The sequence below is a fragment of the Diabrotica virgifera genome, chromosome 2, assembly GCF_917563875.1.
Source record: "Diabrotica virgifera virgifera chromosome 2, PGI_DIABVI_V3a".
Classification (NCBI taxonomy): Eukaryota; Metazoa; Arthropoda; class Insecta; order Coleoptera; family Chrysomelidae; genus Diabrotica; species Diabrotica virgifera.
Window position 1 is genome coordinate 24,417,295 of NC_065444.1, and position 22,127 is coordinate 24,439,421.

At 32.3% G+C, this 22,127-nt stretch overlaps 1 protein-coding gene across 1 annotated transcript; it reads right to left on the reverse strand.

Annotated features, from left to right (window-relative positions):
- Window positions 1–618: 618 nt before the first annotated feature.
- On the reverse strand, window positions 619–22,001 carry LOC114326203 (FAST kinase domain-containing protein 5, mitochondrial). Its single transcript, XM_028274477.2, has 5 exons — window positions 21,320–22,001; window positions 15,079–15,392; window positions 6,846–7,563; window positions 1,588–1,814; window positions 619–746 (listed from the first exon to the last, which is right to left on the reverse strand). The coding sequence occupies exons 1-5, from the start codon at window positions 21,936–21,938 to the stop codon at window positions 669–671; spliced, it is 1,956 nt and encodes a 651-aa protein (XP_028130278.2). The 5' UTR covers window positions 21,939–22,001; the 3' UTR covers window positions 619–668.
- Window positions 22,002–22,127: the final 126 nt, after the last annotated feature.

The window sequence follows — 22,127 nt, forward strand, 5'->3', positions numbered from 1 at the left end:
CTTTGTTTCTTGAGCCATTCCCTACTTACTGTGAAAATAGCAAGTAAATCGATGTAGTAGGAGGGAATTCGTATCCAAATACCCTCGTTGACTGCCCTATAAGGTGCAGTAAGCACCGTGTATGTTCATAGTTGTCATCGTTCTCGATTTATTTCTTTACCGTTCTTCCATTAGGTTTCCGTGTTCCTTTCAAAAATAGAGTGGTCCCCAAAATTTTGATTTCCTTTCCTTTTCTTCTGCTTATCTCATTCGTGAACAATTTGTAGTCTAGCTCTGACGAACCCCGACCAAGACACCTCTATCAGACTGAAGCCCGGAGCTTAGTATCTTGATTTGTATAACAATATTATTCGGAAGCTATTTTCTTATGGCATCTTAATGCAATTTAGTATTTTTGGTGGGAATGAGCCACGATTTAATTTTAAAATTAAATTTATAGTTTATTTGACGTTGTTTATACAAAACATGTTTTGTATTTAAATATACTAAATTGTCTAACCATGTTACACCATTGTGTTAACCATTATTAAAGGATTTACCATCTTCGACACATCTCAACACACTCATCTACCGCCTAACTTGGTAGACTACAAAATAAATTCAAAAACAAATACAAGAAATTTTTAAAATGGTATATTTAAAAAAGTAATAAATATAATTTGTTTACACTATCCTAATCCAAGTTTTGTAGATATATATTGTTTCATCATGTCTGTTGATAAGTTTTGAAACTCTGACCAAATTACCTAAAAAGTGTATAAAATATGAGAGAAAATATAAAACCTAATACCTAAAACGTGGAAGAAATATCGTTTTCTTCTTTTAACATTAGGTACACAAAAGGTTTTTCATTAGAAAACTTATATTATTTGAAGAAATGTATTAGAAGAAAAGTAATCATCAAAGAAAAATTTTCTTTATCCATTTTTACAAATGTTGAAACGCGATTAATGGTAGGAAACAATGCAACATCTAATGAAGTCAAAATTTCTTTCACGAGGTGCAAAAATCCACATATATAAGACCATAATACGCCCAGCAGTCGCGTATGGAAGCGAAACATAGACGCTAACAAAAAGAGAAGCAAATTGATGGCGTGAAACGTAAAATCCTTCGGATGATATATGGCCCTTGCAGAGACAGCGTGACAAACGAATGGAGGCACATACAATAACAAGTTATATGTAGTCTCTCTTCGGAAATGAAAATATAGTGAGATATAAAGGTCAATATACTAATAGGCAGGACATTTAATACGCAATAACGACAACCTCCTTATAAACAATGTGTTTTGAGAAAGGCCAGATTGAAGGTCTGTAGGACGGCAAAAGGTGGAAAGATCTAATCAGAGAAGATCTGGAGAAAATGGAAGTGAGACAAATGGAAATAGAGACATAATACCGACAAACATGGAAGGCAACAGTAAACGCGGCAAAGGTTCACGAAGAGTTGTAACGTCATTGATGATGATGATTTTTACAAAGAATTGTATCGTACGGAATCTTTAACGCAGTTTCTTGCTTAGTTACTTAATATTCTGTATATTAAATATATATTTTAGATATTTATGTACATGAATATACTTACAAAAACAGGAGTATATCCAATTTTCCTCAACTGCCTCTGCTTCATAACAAAGTGACCTAGTGGTATGTTAGTATCTTTCACGGTATTGTTCCATCCTAATACCGTGATTGCGAACCATTCTAAAGACTTGTCTTTATGTGGAAACATTACATCACCTAATACATAATTTTGAAAACCTACTGGTTCTACAACCTTGCCAGTTATTGTACTTTTACATACTACAATATCTAAAACAGAAAATGAATTTAAGATATGCCATAAAGAACACATCGTCATATGATTATAAATATTAAGACAGTTATGTATAAATTGTGCACTTGTATTTATCGCGATGTTAAGTCACAATGACGACCTCTCGTGGATTTCGGCTGAACTAGCTTCGAGGGACTTTTCAATGTCAAACGCTGAGCGCTCATGCATTTGAATATGTAGGTAATATTAATTATTTATTTTTAAATGTTTAAATTAATTATCGAGTAATATAAAATGATTAACATGGAATCTTCACGTTTCAATAAAAGTTGTCGTCGATGTTGTATATTTGTAAAAAAACATGTAAAAATAAATGCTGAATATTACCTACTTGTTACAAATGCATGTGCGCTCAGCGTTTCACATTAAAAACTCCTTCGAAGCTAGTTCAGCTGAAATCCACGAGAGGTCGTCATTGTGACTTAATATCGCGAATAATTCAATTGAGGTTAATTTCTCCACCATATGTTATCATTGAAAGTCCATGTAAAGCATTGGTCTATCTTTTAGATCTATAGATTATAGACTATACGTAATCACAGATTGATGACTAGACGGTTGCGTTTAGACCTTTTGGAATACATATGAGTTAAAATCGCAACAACTATCATATAGGCCACTCTCATATAGGAATATTTTTTAGGCAAGGTTAAACCGATAATATGGCATATACTAAACGGATCTAGTCAAGGTATTGTTAGGAGATAGAACAGACTAAAGAAGTGTCTAGGCTTCATAGGGTTCCCTCAAACCACCCACAGGCAGTCATACCTTCACTGCAAAACGAGGCAAAGAAATTGTCAGGGAGCACTTTCCCGAGTCTGGATACCACTAGAAACATGGTATCATACTGAACTGAAGACCATAACTTATAATTCTAGAGGAAATTGGCGTATAACAAAAGAAGTGGTAGATCAAGATCAAGACAAAGTCAAATGGCAATAAACTTATTTGAGCCTGGGAGCCCAGTCCTGACTGGATTTATCCAACACTTCTACAGAAAGGAAATGATCTGTTTAAAAAACTATGTATGACACTACAGACTAGCTTGAGAATGGAATATATGCCAAGAGTACGGTGTCTCCTTGAGACTCTATGCTTGAAAACTGCTTAATATGCACATTATTTAGTGATATTATATTTGTTAAATTTTCAATAAATCAGGGACTATGTCTGTATAGAGCGAGATTCTCTCACTGTATCATCTCTTACGGAGGGTGGAGTATGTACTTGAAAACCAAGAAGTAATGCTGGGGGCCATTCTCGATATAGAGGGAACATTAGACAATATTTCCTATTTACTTAAGAGTTTTATTTCTTCTTTTGTAGAATTTGGCCATGGATGGGTTGATAGCTAAACTCTGCAACAACAGACATGATCTCCTGGGCTGTGCTGATAACCTGGTTATTTTAGTCCACAGCAAATTTAATGGTACAATGAGAAAGGCTATAGCGGGATAAGATGGTCAAAAATGCCCCTGCACCGATCAGCCCCGCTACTTATGTTTTCGATAAAGGATATAAAATTATGCCCTCATGCAAATTTTTAGCTTCCCAGAGGTCCTAAAACGTCTCAAATCGAGAAAAGAAGAATTTTTAGGTTTTATTTTTTTGTGAGCGCAATTTTACTTTTAAAAATCCGAAAAAATTCAAGGGGTTGTATCTTTTGAATACAAAACAACCTAATTTTTTTCAGATTTTTGTAATGAAAAATGAGCCCAGGAAAAATTATTGAAATTTTCAAAAAAATTTTAGGTTATAATATGATTTGGCCAACTTTTAAATAGTATTTTTTGTGTACTTTTTGCGGTTCTTTTAAATAGCAGAGGTGAAATTTTTAATATCTGAGCGGAAAGAACGAAAAAATCGAAAAACCCGTTTTTGACTGTCTCGAGATGCATCTCGGGACAGCCAATTTTAGGATTTAGGATCCTGAATACAACAACTGAAAAAAAAACTAAAATTATGAATTTTATCATAAAATTTGGTATGTGGGGTTATAATAATATTGGGAACAACTTTTCCAAATAACTTTTATCGATATCTGTAACGCGAAGCAAATCGAATCGCATACCGAAGATTCACCGTTTGTGGATTCGCAGTAGGCCGCATTTAAAATTTAAAGTTCTTTCAAATAGAACACCCTGTATATTTTTTGCATTTCAAAGTCCTTAAGATATACTGATTATTTTTTATGTTATATTCTCTATACCTAAATGCCATAGTTTCGAAGTTATTGCTACATATATTAAAAAAAATTAAAGAAATTATAAAAATCAATTTTTTCGGCCCGTGTAGACATTATTTTAAGTTCTTTGGATCATTGGGAACAAAAAAAGGTCTTTTGTAATTTTTCTCTAAAGTTAATCGTTTTCGAGTTATAAACAATTTAAAACTGAAAAAAATCGAATAATGACGATTTTCAAGGTTCAAAAACAAAAATAAAAAACAATTTTTTTGAAACTGCGGAGTACCCAAAACCCCTTCTTCCAGGGGCTCGCTATAAAATTTTTTGGCACATTTTATTCTAAAACATTGCTTTTTAAATGTTAATGAAGCGCATATGAGAGGACATGCGATCGGGCATTAACAAATAAAAAACAATATTTTAGAATGAAACTAGCTCAAATAATTACTTATTGGTAACTGATAAAATAAGGCTTTAGCTTGAATTTCTATACTTGGCAATTTCAAAAATAATATTTTTGATTTGTGTTTTTTAACCTTGAAAATCGTAATTATTCTATTTCTTTTCAGTTTTAAATTATTTATAACTCGAAAACTGTAGCAATAACTCCGAAATTATGGCCTTTAGGTATAGGGAATATAACATGGAAAATAATCAGTATTTCTTAAGGACTTCAAAAGGCAAAAAATATACAGGGTGTTCTATTTGAAATAAGAAAGTTAATTAGATTTTCAGAAAAACCGAAGATCTGACAACAATGTAAGTATTACTATAATATCGGCCACATTAGAAAACCCCAACCCACCACAATCCATAAAAATCGTGCAAGCCATTTCCGAGATAATTGAGGGTTTCCATACATAAAACTCACTCAGTATATTATATTATATTATTACACATAATTATATAAACATTATTTTTTATTAATACACATTAATAATTGGTTCAATACTTCAATGAAATCAATTTAAATTTTTTATGATAAAATTAGTGAATTAGTCAGTACCTTGATTGTATATTTTGAATCTATAAATAATACGACTATATTAGTTGCAATAAATTATCAAATTGATAAGATACAGTGTGTCGCATTTAAGATGAAGACACCTCTATGTTTCGGCTATAAAAATATATACAGATTTGAAAGTTTGCACAGTCATACAGGGTGATGGTTCACAATTTTTAAAATAGTCAACTGAACTTTAAATTTTCAACGCGGCCTACTACAAACACAAACAGGGTGAATTTTCGATATGCGATTCGATTTGCTTCGCGTTACAGATATCGATGTTATTTGGAAAAGTCTTTCCAAATATTATTATAACCCCACATACCAAATTTTATGACAAAATTCACAATTTTAGATTTTTTTTCAGTTGTTGTAGTCAGGATCCTAAATCCTAAAATTGGCTGTCCCGAGATGCATCTCGAGACAGCAAAAAACGGTTTTTTCGATTTTTTCGTTCTTTCCGCTCAGATATTAAAAATTCTGCCTCTGCCATTTAAAAGAACGGCAAAAAGTACACAAAATAATACTATTTAAAAGTTGGCCAAATCATATTATCATAACCTAAAAATTGTTTGAAAATTTCAAAAATTTTTCCTGGGCTCATTTTTCATTACAAAAATCTGAAAAAAATTAGGTTGTTTTGTATTCAAAAGATACAACTTCTCGAATTTTTTCAGATTTTTTAAAGTAAAATGGCGCTTACAAAAAAATAAAACCTAAAAATTCTTCTTTTCTTGATTTAAGACGTTTTAGGACCTCTGAGAAGCTAAAAATTTGCATCAGGGCATAATTTTATATCCTTTATCGAAAAAATAAGTAGCGGAGCTGATCGGTGCGGGGGCATTTTTGACCATCTTATCCCGCTATAACCTTTAGAGGTGAGTCCTCTACACCCGAATGGTACAAATCTAAATTTGGCTAGCAAAGCAAAGTATCTTGGGGTAATAATAGGTTCGAAGCTTACTTTGAATAGCAGATATAGTGATTAACTAATAGAGTGCTGACTTGCTTGCCTTGGAAGTAAAGGGGCTGCGAAGGACAGACCAACACGTTGTTGGACCTCTACACATCGTTATATGAGGGGGAGGCGAGAAAACCTGAGAAGAAACGGGAAGAATCAGGCAGAGGAAAGACAACCCAGACTACACGGTAAGAGCTGATACATAGATAGGTCTAAAATTACAGAAAAGTCGAGTGCATTAATTTACAGTCCTTCTACTCTTAATCTAAATATTTTCCATTCATCCCCTTTTTTTACACCAATAAGATAGCCCCCGAACAATTATTTTTATCTGTTTGTCTCTTGTCCAGTGTGTCTTTTATTTTATTTTTAAGTAACTGTCTAAATTCCAAGATGTGCTGGATAGCTTCCTTTTTTGACGAAACGCCCCTGATGATGCTCTTAGAATGAAAGTACTTAGGCAAGATTTAATAAATAACTGTGTTAAATATCTGCCTTTTATTTGTAAAATTAATATAAAAATATGTCGATCGGATAGCCCAGTGCGACTAGCGGCTGAGCCGCACTTCACTTCGCCGTGAGGTACGAGAGTTCAAGCCCAGCCCAGGCCATCGGAAAACAAAAAGGCTAACGCGTCAGTATAAAATTCTAAATATGAATCTGGCGCTTAGACCTGAATATGCGGGCATCTGATCGACCTATGAAGGAGCAGTACGGCAAGGGATAAGGGCTTGCGGCTCGGTGATACTCCCCCATAGATCCCTACCGAAGGGCGTTGACGCCTAATAACGGTGTATATACATATAAAAATATTTTAAACAAAGCACAAATGAAACTAGAGTACTTACCTGCTCGGGAAAAATGTGGCAGAATAAAATTTATATGCATAAATTTTTCACCGCCAACTACACTACTAACTGCATCAATCGTATCTAAAATTAACTTATCAGCTGCTGTCAATTTCTTCCACTGATTGTAGCTGGGAGTAAATTCAGTTAACCATTTGGCAGCTTTATATTTTAACCGAGGTGGCAGTCTATTGCCTTTATAGTCTGGACATTCTATATCAATACTGCAATCCAACGAAAAGATTTCTCTAGGTAACAACCTGGCTCCTTTTCCATATACACTAGTTATGTATTCTTCATCTAAAATTCTATTCATTAATTCGTGAGAGTACATATTTCGGAGGCTCAAATAATTCAAAGCGCAGGCTAAACACCTGGCATATCTCACTGTCTCTGCCAACCTTTCAGTTTTGTGTATTTCTTCGTAACAAGCTTTAAATATATCAGGATTCGTTTTCGGATCGTAATTAAACATTGACAGAACATTTAAGACTCTCTCGATGTCCTTAAACCGAATGACTTCCGTATTTGTAATATTTTTAACGAATTTTTGAGAAACTTTCTGCAATATTCTTTTGTTGTAAGTTTGTATACCGGTACTCATAAGAGCCAAATGTGTACAACATAGATCTGAGAGTCTATCGATTTCTGGATACAGCTTGTCAACCATTTGTTCGATTGTCTTGATTATTTTAAAAGGCTTTGAATACCTTAAAACCTAAAAGAAAAAAAATGCAATTATTTTAATTAGCTAACAAATAGAGGAATAAAAAACTAAAGTAAAAAAGTATGAAAATAAAATACAACTGCTCTATCTTCCTGTATTAACCCATTAACGCCTACGGGTACCATATGGAGCCAACAAATTGCGTACGCATCGGAGTCTATTTACCATATTTTTAGGTAAAATTTAGCAGAGAGATTCGGCCTATTTGTAGTTCAAGGTTACCTCTTCTTGAATGAACAACCCAAATTTAGTTTTATACCTATTTTCCAGTGTAATAAATTTTTGAATTTACGGTTGGTTTTGTTTGTGCCAAAATATGGACATTCGTTTCGTGTAAGTGTTTTATTTATTATTTTTTGCAGTATTATCCCCGTTTTGTTTTCAAAAGATGTTCTACAAACTTTAATAAATAACTTGTACAGGTTTTCATAATACTTCATCTTTTGGTTTTTTCGTAAATAGGCCAAAAATGTGGATGTTCCCAAATGGAACCGCTAGGCGGTTTGCTGGATATGTTGTTTTCACTATTTATTTTTACTTTTCTTATTTTTAGAGGAATTTCTTTGAAAAAAGATCTCGATATAGCTTTTGAGGAAAACGAAAGTAATAATGATGTTTCTGCCGTTTACATAGAATCTCCAGATATTGTCCAAGTAAAAAATATTGTAGAATAGCTTTAAGCCGGTGAAATATGATATTCTTCAAATATAGATGTTAGGTCAAACGTTTAAGAAGCGGCCCTTTGAAAGCATCTGTGTTTTTACGGCCAGACCTCCCTCATATCTATTCACAAGTTTCGTGCAAAACCTTAGTTTTAGTTCGGTAGCCTAGCAGTGTATTAGTACTGGAGTGTACGTGTGTTAAGTGATACGAGTGTTTTGTTTGCTGTAATTATTTTGAATATTGGTTTAGTATTTCGTTTGGAGAGTGTCAAGTGTTGATTATTGTAATTTAATTAATGTGAATAGTGATGTGGCGTCCGTGGGATAATGTAAATATCGCGTACGATAACGCTGATATTGTAGAAATTGCCAGTGCTAGTGTGAATGTAATTACTAAAAAAAGAGCTCGTAAAGAAGATTCGAATGCATTTAAATGCAGAAACACAGCAAGTATGTTTGAATGTATACAAAAATCTACGTACGAAATTCGGCTTCGATGAAACACTATTGGCACAAGCCACCTGTGATTTAACAAAAATTCCACTTTCTACTGTATATAAAATAGTTAAAAATGAACCCTATCATCGCAAGAAACGATGTGACTACAAATTTTCAAGACCTTTAAATCCTTCACTTGTAAAACTATTGAAAACCACAATATACGACTGCTACAAAAGCAATGAAATACCTACAATAGAAATAATAAGAAAGAAATTGGAAACAACCGGTCGAAATATGAACTGCTGTGAGAAAACTCTTCAAAATTGGATAAAAAAAATGGGCTTTGGGTTCAAAAAAATAAATAAACGTCAAGCAATTATGGAAAGCCAAAGAATAGTCAACAGACGTAATATGTACCTAGAAGAAATTACTAAATATAGGCAAGAAAATAGGAGAATTTATTATTTAGATGAAACTTGGTATGATACCCACGATACAGTAAAGAAAGGATGGACAGATGGTTCAAGCATGTGCATACCAGAAATGCCTGCAAATAAAGGCTCGCGACTAATTATTGTACATTGCGGAGGAAGTGAGGGATGGATTCCGAATGCGTTAAAATTATGTGGGAAGAAAATGGAAGATTGTAACGTTGACTACCACAAGAATATGGAAGCTGACATTATTGAAGATTGGTTTGAAAACTCGCTGATCCCAAACTTGGAGAAAAACAGCGTAATAGTGCTTGACAACGCTTCCTATCATTCCCGACAGCTCACTAAAATACCAAATACATCTTCAAAGAAAGCTGACCTGCAAAATTTTTTAATGGAAAATGATTTGTATTTCGAAGATTTTTACACAAAAAAACAACTTATTGAAGTTCTACACACGAAGCAATTTAGAAAATTATACGCTCTAGAGAGTATTGCCGAAAAGCATGGACACACTATATTGAGACTTCCCCCCTACTTTTGTGTTTTCAATCCTATTGAGTTAATTTGGGGACAATTAAAACCAAGTATAAGGCGTTCAAATACATTTCCTAAATTTGACAAAAAGGTAATTGAGATAATTAAAAAAGAAGTAGCCAATATTACCAAAGTAGACTGGCAGAAAAGAATCGCCAAAGTGATCAAAGTGAAAGAATATTATAAGAAGATTGGGCACTTCCACATTAATGCTGGAAATAAATTTATTATTGAATTGGGCGATGATAGTGACGAAGAAAATACGGAAGAAGGAGAAAATGAGTTAAATGTATCAGTATTTTAATTGTTGTGTTGTGCAATTCATTTTCCAAGCATAAGTGTACTAATGTTTAAGACTCGGTTAAAAAAATATTTTTAGATTTTGTATTTTTAATAAAAAAAGAGCGGGGACATGCTTGCATTTTGTGCTGAATTTTAAAAGTTTTGAACTGTATACCTAAAGTAATTTTAGATCTAACTGTGTTTTTTTATAAAGTTCTTTTAGTATCAGTAATTCTAACAATAACAAGATTAATTATAAAAGCTATTCTACATCAGTTATTAATGCAAGCATGCGGTAAGAGGGAGGTCCCTGTGAGGTTAAATGTTATTAAAAAATTGATAAAATTAATTTTAACACATACAATATTATGTCTATATATTATGTATACCTAAGTATAAATAAATATTTTTAACTACATATTTAATTACCAGAAAACACCAGTTGCCGGCCTAATATTAAAGAAGAACAACCCAAAGAAAGCTACAAATCTTACCTATTACACTATATAGATTGCTTGAACAATACTAACATTTTATTGTAGTGGAATTTACACGGGAAATTATCCAAATGCAGTGATGTTAGAAGAGAATATTCTCGAGAACGAGAATATTCTCGGCCAGAAAATTCTCTCGAGAATATTCTCGGCAAAAATTTTCTATATTTTCATAAACCGAAACAAAAATAAAAACTAGATACGGGTCAAATTATTATAATTTAAAAAATATGTAGTTATATTGTTTTTGCAAATCCTATGAACTACTAGTAAGGGTGTTTACAGTGTCAATATTTATTGTTTTGGTGCAATATTAACGTTCAAATATTTAGAATGGTGTTCATTTAAGCAGAGAAGAACAAGTTGAGGAAACTGAGTTTGTAGATAATTTAGCAACTTTAAAATATGGTGATGAGTCGGCTGAAATAATGGCAGATTTGGCACTTTATCGGTCTAAGGAGGAATTTTTTGGAAAACCATATGTTGTAAAATCAATTGAAAAATTAGACTTAATCATATGGTGAAGAGGTACATGTTTCGGAAAAAAATTAACTAAAATAGTAGTTGATATATTAAGCATGCCTTCATCCAGTGCAGCGACTGAAAGAAGTTTCAGTTTGCTCACAATTTAAAATTGTTAGACGTAGACCAATCCATGATTGAGCTGGCCACTCGTGAAAAACAAAATCCCACAACTCATCAGTACATTGAAATGCAGATTGTAGATGACTAGGATGAGCTAATGATAGAAATAGATTCTGAATCTGAGGTCTCATCTTTTATCATACCACATCGATTATTTGCTGTTAAGAAGAAAATTTCATTTTTTTATCAAAGAAATTTTGTGTTTTCTGTTGTTTTTGTATTTTTTATATGCAAAGAACACTGTTGTTTCGTCTCATAATTTTGTATATAAGATTATGATTTTTAAAACCCTATTTTTCATCTTCAACAATATTCTAAGTGCGTCATGGGGTTCATTCTCAGAAAATTCTCCATATCGAGAATATTCTCGAGAATATTCTCCGATTTTTCATTCTCGAGAATTTTCCAACCAAATGTATCCAATTATATATAAAATCCCACCAAAAGCACCAGGAAGAGTGTCCGCAGCTGCAAGAAGTGACTCTCGAACTGGAGATATTCGGTACGAGGGAATAAATCATTTTGTGGTTTCTGTACCAGAAAACAAAAAATGAAGATGCGCACGCATTGAATTTTTAAGGCTAGGGAGAACAATGTGCTACAAATATGATGTGGTCCTTTGAATTGACTGTTTCGCAATTTTCATACCAAGTAACCCTTAACGAACATCTACCGGGTTTGTGCCTAGTGGTCCCATATGGGAACAGTTTTTTCTCAATAATTGTTTCATTTACAAAACATTTACATTTTCTTGTTACGTTTTGTACAGAATATTGTTACATTTAACGATTTTTAATAAATTTTGTCGAAAACAATTTTTTTTTTTCAGCGTTAATGGGTTAACATGATGGTCTTCTCTATCACATGATCGGTTGCACGTTAAATTTTTATTTACTTGTTATATTAAAAATATCTATTTCTAACACGAGGGATACACGAAAATGGAACAAACGCTAAAATAAAAGAAAACAGATACAAAGAAATGGAACAAACACTAAAATATAACCACAGTATGTAATTCCGCTAGTATGTTGAGCTAATTTTTGCGCAAAGTGCCTAAAACTGTTAATTTATGGTTAATATAGAGATCGTTTAGATATGTATGGATATCTGAGTACAAAAAGACTCTTAGACACAATACTAGTACAAAATCATACTTGAAAATGTTTTCTACCTACGTTTTCAGTCACGTCATTAGATTTTATCTAACAAAAGTCAATTCTACTCATATTTAGCTATTGGACATGTCGCACCCTCAGTAATATAAGGGCTCAACTCAAAATTTGTGTTAATTGTGATTTTGAATGATATGGGCACAAAATGAAATTCTCTACCGGTTAGCATTGATAGAGGGAGAAAAAGAGCATGAATGGTTGGGTAAATATATTTATGCCTCTCTCACACTCTCCCCGGCCACCTCTGGTTTTTACTGCTACAAGGAAGCAATCAGTAACAGTATGTCTTTTTATGATGAAAATCCTGGTTAGTTTGTGTTTTAGCATTCTGTTTTTAGTTGAGCCTTTATACAGGGTGTAACGAAAACACAGGTCATAAATTAAATCACATATTCTGGTACCAAAAATAGTTCGAATGAACCTAACTTACCTTAGTACAAATATGCACATAAAAAAAGTTACAGCCCTTTGAAGTTACAAAATGAAAATCGATTTTTTCGAATATATCGAAAACTATTAGAGATGTTTTATTGAAAATGGACATGTGGCACTCTTATGGCAGGAACATCTTAAAGAAAAATTATAGTGAAATTTGTGCACCCCATAAAAATTTTATGGGTGTTTTGTTCCCTTAAACCCCCCCAAACTTTTGTGTACGTTCCAATTAAATTATTTTTGTGGTACCATTAGTTGAACTAAAGATTTTTAAAACTTTTTTGCCTCCTAGTATTTTTTCGATAAGGCAGTTTTTATCGAGTTGCAGCTTCTTTTTTAATATGTTTACATAAAAATTTTATGGGGGTTTTGTTCCTTTAAACCCCCCAAATGTTTGTGTACGTTCCAATTAAACTATTACTGCGATACCATTAGTTAAACACAGTGTTTTTAGAACTTTTTTGCCTCTTTGTATTTTTTCGATAAGGTATCTTTTATCGAGATGTGGCTTCTTTTTTAATATGGTTCAAAATATACCTAAAAATGTAAATCATAAATAGATGTTCATATTATTACCAAATCTCCATAATCCTACTTAACCATATACAAATATGTGGCGGATTTGACAAATATTCAAAATATCTCGATATAAACTGATTTTTCGAAAAAGTACTGAGAGGCAAAAAAGTTTTTAAAACATTGTGTTTAACTAATGGTACTACAATAATAATTAAATCCGAACGTACACAAAAGTTTGGGAGGGTTTAAAGGAACAAAACCCCCATAAAATTTTTATGGGCTGTCCAAATTTCATTTTAATTTTTTCTTAAGATATTACTGCCATAAGAATACCACATGTCCATTTTCAATAAAAAATCTCTAATAGTTTTCGATATATTGGAAAAAATCGATTTTCATTTTGTAATTTCAAAGGGCTGTAACTTTTTTTATTTGCACATTTGTACTAAGGTAAATTAGGTTCAATCGAACTATTTTTGGTCCCAGAATATGTGGTATAATTTATGACCTGTATTTTTGTTACACCCTGTATTATACAAAATATAGTAAATGAATGGGTCTAATTCATAATAGATCGTTATTTTGCATAAACAGTGACAGGGCATTAATAATATAAGGGATCAAACTTAAACAGTTCCTTATTTCTGTTATGTTTTTTGTACTATGTATATGGGACTAACTTGAAAGTATTTTTTTCGATTACATGTAATTAATGGAATTTATTTATATTTTTTTTTCTTATCGCTATTTATAGTGCAATTATCAAATAACAAATCTGCCAAATTTCACATTTATAACTTAAATATTAAGCATGTTATTTGAAAAAATAGCTATAATTTTGGAAACAGAATCTTTAACCCTTAACTGGTCCGGCGTCGTCTGACAGACGATTCAATAATTTTGATTATTTTTTATTGGAAATTGGCACCGCCCACAGGCAAGTCGTTCTATCTAATCCTTAAACTATTGGAGCTTGACAAGTGGGTGTATTTGAGACAAGTTTCTCTCAGTTCCTAAAAAGTTATCGCAACAGTTAGGTTGAGAGTAGTTCCTCAGACGACGCCGGACCGTTTGTGTCACTTTTTTGTGTTCGTACTTGGAGTTCAAGAAGAACAAGACGATGTTCTTATTTTAGAAAAAGCGCAAGATTTGCAGTTTATGTCCTTGTAGAAAGCGCAGGATGACAAAATACCTGTGCTTGAGTTGCAAAAAGCCTGTTTGTTTGGGATGTATAAAACCACTACCTATGTAAAAATTGCATATAAAATAGGTAAAGTTTGACTGATGCTGGAAACAAACATTTTTGATCGATTTTTATTTTACCTAGTTTTTTGTTTAGGGTGCAGTTTGAACATCTATCCTAGCAATACATTTTTTTTTCATGTTGTTTTCTATATTTTTTTTATTTACTTTACAAAACTATGTACTTTTTCACAAATATTTGTGCAGATTTCAGTTTTATTTTAATATTTTTTTCTTAACAAAAATAATGCCCAAATCTAATACGTTCACTTTTATATAAACATATCAAGGTATGTTTGTAACATTTATTCTTAATAAAAAAATTATTTTCGAGTGTTGTTTTGCTTTCTTGAAAAGAGTAGTTTCGCAGACGACGCCGGACCAGTTACGCTACTGCTACTGTACCGGACCAGTTAAGGGTTAAACGCGATTTCCCAAAAATCTACTTTTTGAATTGTGCCTCTATATTACTGAGGGTGCGATGTGCATTACTACACTCTTCCAAGAGGCACTTATGAGTGGAAAGCTATGTTACGAAATTTTTAATTCAGTTATCACAGAAAATGATAAAACATTTGAGTTTTTTCTAACAGTGTGACTGATCCCGGATTAACATACTATTTTACCAGAGAAAATGTACCTTTAATATTGCTGTTAATGTTATATCATGTGCAGTACTTGAATTTTCTATTACTTTTTTTGCCAGAGCTTCTTGAATATTTACTAGCTTAATTTTTGTTTTGGTTTTAAAATATCCCATGGCAACTACACCCATCTCATCAATGTCCATATCATTTACAAGTTTTTCTAGAGCAAATTCATATTCAAAGTCCACAGCTCTTTTTCTATAGACATTGAGGTAGAAATAGATGCTAAGTAACTGTTCTTTGGTAAGATCATCAGCTCTCTTCGCTGTTCGGTTAATAAGTGTATAAATATAATCACAGTATTTACCTGCAATAAAAAAATAATAGTATGACAAAAATAAATTGACGGTTGAAAGGTAACAGGTTGTAACCCACAAATTAACTTTTTTCAGGAGGTAGAAAAATGTTCCATTCAAGTAATTTTATGAGGAATCCATCAATTATTGATTTACAAATTAATGAAAAAAATTTATAAGAATAATTCCTCATAAAATTACTTAAACGTTTTTCTACTTCTTGAAAAAAGTTGATTTGTGGGTTACAACCTTTTACCTTTCAACCGTAGAAATACTGTAGATGTAGATCCAAATTTCAATTTTTAAAATCAGTACAAAAACTGAATTATCCTTAAAAACTTGTTTCTGAAAAATCCTTACATTTATGACAGTGAATTTTTACAAAGAAATAAAAAGGCAACAATAATTTCTTGTTAGTGCTCTTTACTCTTTATCATGTTTATTCCTATCTACAGTAGAACCTTGATTATCTGTGGGCAAATATTCTATTACACAAATTGCATTTTTGAGGTTTCATCGAAATTTGTAAATCACTCAATGGACACTCTATAGCAGTGAGGGAGACACATAATGCAATATTAATAGCAATAATAGTGCTCAGTTCAGTGAATTCCTGGAAATCATTCACCTATCATTGGCCACTGCGTGTTATACGAAATGTGACATTTACTTACATGCTAGAGAAAAGTCAAAACTCTGCTATATTCTTAAAGCATGTTTCTGAAATGGTAATAACTAGTGCAAAACGCAAAGAAATATTTTAACGATTGAACAAAAACTAAGGGTTTTAAACAGAAGTGAAAAGGGTGAATATATCCCATCATTATCAGGAATCTATAAGTTGGCATGCAAACAATACACAATATCAATAAATATAACTACTAAATTTCATATATAAGTCCAACTCTTAAAAACATATCTGCACAGAAATCATTTAAAGGAATTAACTGTTTAACAACTTGATGAAGCACTTTCCAACAAAGTGGTTTTTGCAGAAAAGATTGGAGGGCGTAATAATCTCTGGGCCAATGGGTAAGTAAGCTGAGATTTTTCACTAACACTTGAAAATCAGAGCCTCTAAAGGCAAAAAAATGATAGGACAGTATCAAAAGTGTAACTAATCAGGAGACTGAGGAAGCTGGAATAGATATCTCAGCCTATTTTATGTTGAGCTGAGCTGAACATGACTGGTCATTGGGATTTTTTTATTCACACTCTTTAGCAATCGAAACACCAATAAGGTTCTATAAACTAATTTGCTAGCTGCAGAGCAAAGAGCTTCTCTTGGTTACCGGATCTTCTCCGGTAACAAATAGTGCAGTCACTGAAGGTTTTCACCACCGATTTCGTTGAACCTCCATCGATTTTCATGAAAATTGGTGAGTAATTAGAGGATACCTCAAGGAACAAAGGTGACATGATGCCAACTTGCGCTTGTACCCTGGGGGTGGATGCCACCCCTTCTCGAAGGTGAAAATTATTTTATTAAAAATAATACCATAAGTCGATAGAGGGACAAATTATAAGCAAAATTTGTTTTATAAAGTTATTAAAATAAATCAACACTTTTTGAGTGATTAAAGACCAAAGATATTATTTTTTCGTAAAAAAATGCATGTTTTAAATCGGTTTTTCACGTTTAAATCAAAAACTATAAGCTTTTACAAAAAAGTTATTATTACTGAAATTGAAGATAATAAAAAATTAAATACATTCCTCAGATAAAGAACTAAACTAATGTTAGTTCAAAGTGAGTTATTGGCAATTGAACGTGTATTTTTTTCGACGAGTACTCAAGTCTAAGTGTTCAAGCTTAAATAACGGGAAAACGATGCCATGTATAAAATATTCCTGCTAAACATTTGCCAAAGTACTTGGGAATACCTATCAAATGAGCTTCAGAACAAGGTAATAGCGTCAAAATTAAGCAATTTATAATGAAAATAAAAGAACCGTTTCGAATTTTTTAGGAAAAAGTGAAAAATAAAACATACGCCATTTCCACAAAAATTAAAATTTATAGTAATCCTTACAAGAACTTCTTTATATTAGCATAAGTAACGTTTTTGATAATTTTGACCGGTTTAGAATGCATATTTTTGAAAAAAAGATTTAATTTAAAAAAATCATAATTTTTAAAATTACAGTAGAACCCCGCAAATCCGAACTAATTGGGGGGACAGCCTGTTCGGATTCCGAAAAGTTCGGATTATCCGAAAGTTAGCCTAAGAAGCTAACGAAGATGATTTTTAAAAGATTTAACTGCCACCGATCCCTTTATGAAACTTTATCCGCACGTTTATGCCTCCAATATTCTAAAGCTGAAAAATATTTAGATCACTGAAATATTAAATCGCTACCAGTAGTTTTGTTTCGTCAGGGGACATGGAAATTCGGCCATGTAAATGATTCATTTAATTTGTAATCTGGATATTGATTACACTATGTTTCTCATGTTTCTTATCTTTTTCAATGTTTTCGTTCATAGTATACCATGGAAAATGTGTATTATGCACATTCCTTTATTGATTGTGTTTAGTCTAACTCGACGCTTTTATTCACCCATTAGTGTTCCAGTGTTTAATACTGTAGCTAGCATCTTACGCAATTATTTTCTCACATAATAAACATGTTTTTAAATTTTTATTTTGAATTTTTAAAAATTTTTTTCACTTTCCGTTGGTTCGGATTTGCCGAAAGTTCGGATTTGCGGGGTTCGGATTTGCGGGGTTCTACTGTATTGTAATTCTCATATTCTTTTGATAATAACTCTAAAAATACTCAATATCCGTAAAAAATTATATATAACCAAATTTTAGTTTTTTCTGAGCCAAATATTTTACCTGTTTTACTATTTCTATAGGGTAAAAAATAACCGAGATAGAAACATTTAAATCTTAAATTTTGCTGTGGGAACCAGGCAACCGGGGTCATTTAACCTTTTATTTTTAAAAAAGCAAGGGGTTTAAAAAATTAGGTTCAACGTGCTTAAATAGCACTTAGAATTAACTTTCAAACAGTTTGTAGATGAACCTGATATCGTAAACACGAACGGAGTTATTAAAAAAAAACAATAACATTTTTTGGAAAAATTTTTAAAAGATAAATTTAGAAAAAAATTTGGAGCATAAATTTTAACGCTATTAACATGTTCGGGGGCTCATTTAATAGATATTTTTAAGTACTTTGACAAATGTTTAATAAGTTTATGTTATAAAATGCATCAATTTCCAGTTATTTCAGCTTGAATACTTAGAGTTTTTTACTCGCCGAAAAAATATACATTCAATTACCTATAACTAGGGTTACCATACGTCCGGATTTCGTCCGGACAGTCCGGATTTAAAAGACATATCCGGATTGGCGTCCGGATATGAGAAATGTCCGGATTGGCGTCCGGATATGAGAAATGTCCGGATTGGCGTCCGGATATGAGAAATGTCCGGATTTTTTCTTTACTAAAAAAAATGGAAAAAACTTGGCCCAACGGTGGGAGATTTCATTCTGCGCTAAATCAAATAGTTAAGGCTACAAGGTGATTCTACCTGGAAAGAGATGGAAGAGAGCGCTTTAACTATAGTCAGCGTTGTACCGAATTCTGTCAATGTGGATGAATTTTTTTTTTAGAGTAAATTTTTATTTGCATAAATTTTTAACATAATTGAGCAAATAACGTCACATTACTAACAATCACATATTAAAATATGTTACTAATAATCACATATTAAAAAGATATATTAACAATACACTAAAATATACAAACAATACAAATTACATATATGCTGATCAAGGCTGATAGGCCAGGTACTCCACCACAGTATACGGCTCAATGTTAACCAGGTGTTCAAAAACCGTTTTTTTAAAAGCTTTATTTGATGAGCGCTTATCACTTCTCCAAGATATAAAAAAGCTGAAACATAAATGGACTTTACTACCTAAAGAAGAAACCCCAAACACTTATGACAAATGGCAAGAAATATTTGAAGCATTTTCTAAAAGCAACGTTTCCTTTACAAATATTTTTAAAATAGTAGAATTCATCTTTTGTCTGCTTGGTACTTCGGCTCCTACTGAACGTGTCTTTTCGATGATGAATTTTATGTGGACGGCTGAAAGAGGAAGATTATCTCTGCCTGTAGTAAAGGAGCTTCTCAATATTAAAGCAAATTCTGTAATATCATGTTCCGAATTCCATGACAAAATAAAAAATGACAAGTCACTTTTGAGAAAAATTATGTCTTCTGAAAAGTATGATAGAAAAACAGAATAACAATATCCTATCCTTGGGCCAAGTACAGACTAAGCATTTCGCATATATGTACAATGTAGAGGTAGCAACACAGTCAAATTCACATTTTACATTTTCTACAACCCCTTGGACTACCCCTGTCCGGATTTGGCCTTAATAAATTATGGTAACCCTACCTATAACTCAATTTTAGTTAACATTAAAAGGTTTTTGTAGTAAGGGGTTTATTTCATTTTTTGTTAGCTTCAATTTTGATAATAATAACTTTTTTGTAAAAACTTACACTTTTTGAGTTATTAACGAAAAATTGGTTAAAAACATGCATTTTTCTCAAGAAAAATTAAAATCTTTGATCTTTAATATCTCAAAAAGTTTTGATTTATTTTAATAACTTTATATAACAAATTTTGCTTGAAATTTGTCTTTCTATCGAATTATGGGTTTGTTTTTAATAAAATGATTTTCACCCCCTAGGAGGGGTGGCATCCACCCCCAGGGTAAAAGCGCAAGTTGGCACCATGTCACCTTTTTTCCTTGAGATATCCTTTACCCACTCACCAATTTTCATGCAAATCGATGGAGGTTCAACGAAATCGGAGGTAATAGCTCATATCCACCTTCAGTGACTCCACTAAAAACCACTTTAACAGTTTCACAGGTCAACTAGCCAATTGCTTTTAAGTCTCCTATTGGCATGATATTCTATTCGAGGTTGAAATAGGGGATTACTATGCGATTCCAGTCCTTCATGGTGTTTTGTGCTATATTTAGTGATCACATCCTGTATGAAAGGGATTCTTAGGTCTTCATGAAGCGTTAAATTTGACGTAAAGTACCAGGGTGCATTAATTATCATTCGCAGTATTTTCGATTAACTCCTTTGAATTATGGTTGTATTTGACTTGCTGTACATCCCCAGAGTTGGATTCCATATGTACAGATAGGTTTTATGATAGGCTTTGTAGACAAAGATTTTATTTTCTAGGGTTAGTTTCGATTTTCTAAGAACTAGCCCAGAAACTGGGGGACACTGGTCTCTTCCCAAGGTAAAAGCCACTTAGACTACTTTTGTTTCATTCATTTTAATTCTCCACTTGTTTGACCATACCTTGATTTCATTCAGTTGTTCCTGTAGAATGTTAGATGCTAAAATTGGATTTTTGTTGGCTGCAAGGATGACAGCACCATCTGCAAACATACCTGTGATGGTTTCATTATTGGAGAGTAGATCTGCTGTGTATAGCATGTATAATATTGGTCCAAGAACACTGCCCTGTGGGATACCAGATTTTATAGGAAAATTATTGGAATTACAGTAAAACCTCTGTTAACCGAAATAATTGGGGGGAGGTTGTTTAGGATAACAAGAATTTCGGTTAAAAAGAGCATTGTTTTTTGTATTCTTCTTGTATCAAATTACATAGTATTAGTATACTTGGTCAAAGTTGGCATTAAAAAATACTATGACGTGATTTCGTAATGTGTTTTATATTTAATTGCGTTCTTTAGTTGTATAAAAGCAATGTTGAAGATGTTGACAAATTAACATCAAATTGTTTCCGTTTTGCGATAAAAAGTTACTTTTTATTGACAAAATTATTGACCCTGCCAACCGTTTCAGTTAAAAAGGTTTTGGTTAACGGAGGTTTTACTGTACTTTCAATGAGATTAAAATTGACTTTTACTTACCTAAACGCAATTTGTACCATGCATTAGCAACTGTGAAACTTTTCTCCATATCCCATTCAATTATCTTCCAACAACAGATATCATCCAGGCAACTCCACACATCATGAAAATTATGTGATTTATAAGATTCTACAGGAGGATACTCTGATAAACAATACAGTAAACCGATTAGTTGATCATCCTTTATGTGCTCACAATTGTCCATTAAACCGTCAACTAAATTATCGAATCTGGTATCTAAAATAGCTATACCATTCTTAATGCAAAAATTCTTCACACGATAAAAAGTAGTAACAATGTCGTCTATATTAGAGTCCCTCCAATTTTGTGCAAGAACTTCCTGAAACCGTTCTGTTGAAGATACATCATTTTCTGGTACGTTTATTACACTGCTGGGGAGAAAATCTTTAAAAACTATTTTATGTGCGTAAATATTTTCGTGATCTATGAATACATTATTATTACTTGAAGAGCTATGAAAACTTGCTTTAAGATTATAACAGAGAAATGTATTTTTATTTAAACTTAAATTATTAATTATAGGACTAGAAACATTTTTATGCTTGAGAAAAAAATCTACGTGGTGAGGCTTGCAATAACGATATATTTGTCGTAACATTTTTCATTCAATTAAATATAATAATTTTAAAAAAACTTCACATAACTGACATAACCTAAATGTTAAAGTGCTGGTTGTCAAAAATTATTTTGACAGGAAATATCACTGCCTCACTATGAGTATGTTTAGTTGCATAAACTATGGCGTTTTTACATGAATATTTTTGTAATTCCAGCTTTTTGTTTGCTT

Excerpts from the sequence above, each read along its gene's own strand:
- LOC114326203 (XM_028274477.2), bottom strand. The coding sequence starts at position 21,938 with ATGTTACGACAAATATATCGTTATTGCAAGCCTCACCACGTAGATTTT. Across the intron at positions 1,815-6,845 it reads GCCACATTTTTCCCGAGCAG|ATATTGTAGTATGTAAAAGT; the intron begins GTAAGTACTCTA and ends TTTCTGTTTTAG. Across the intron at positions 747-1,587 it reads TTGGATATACTCCTGTTTTT|GTAATTTGGTCAGAGTTTCA; the intron begins GTAAGTATATTC and ends TACACTTTTTAG.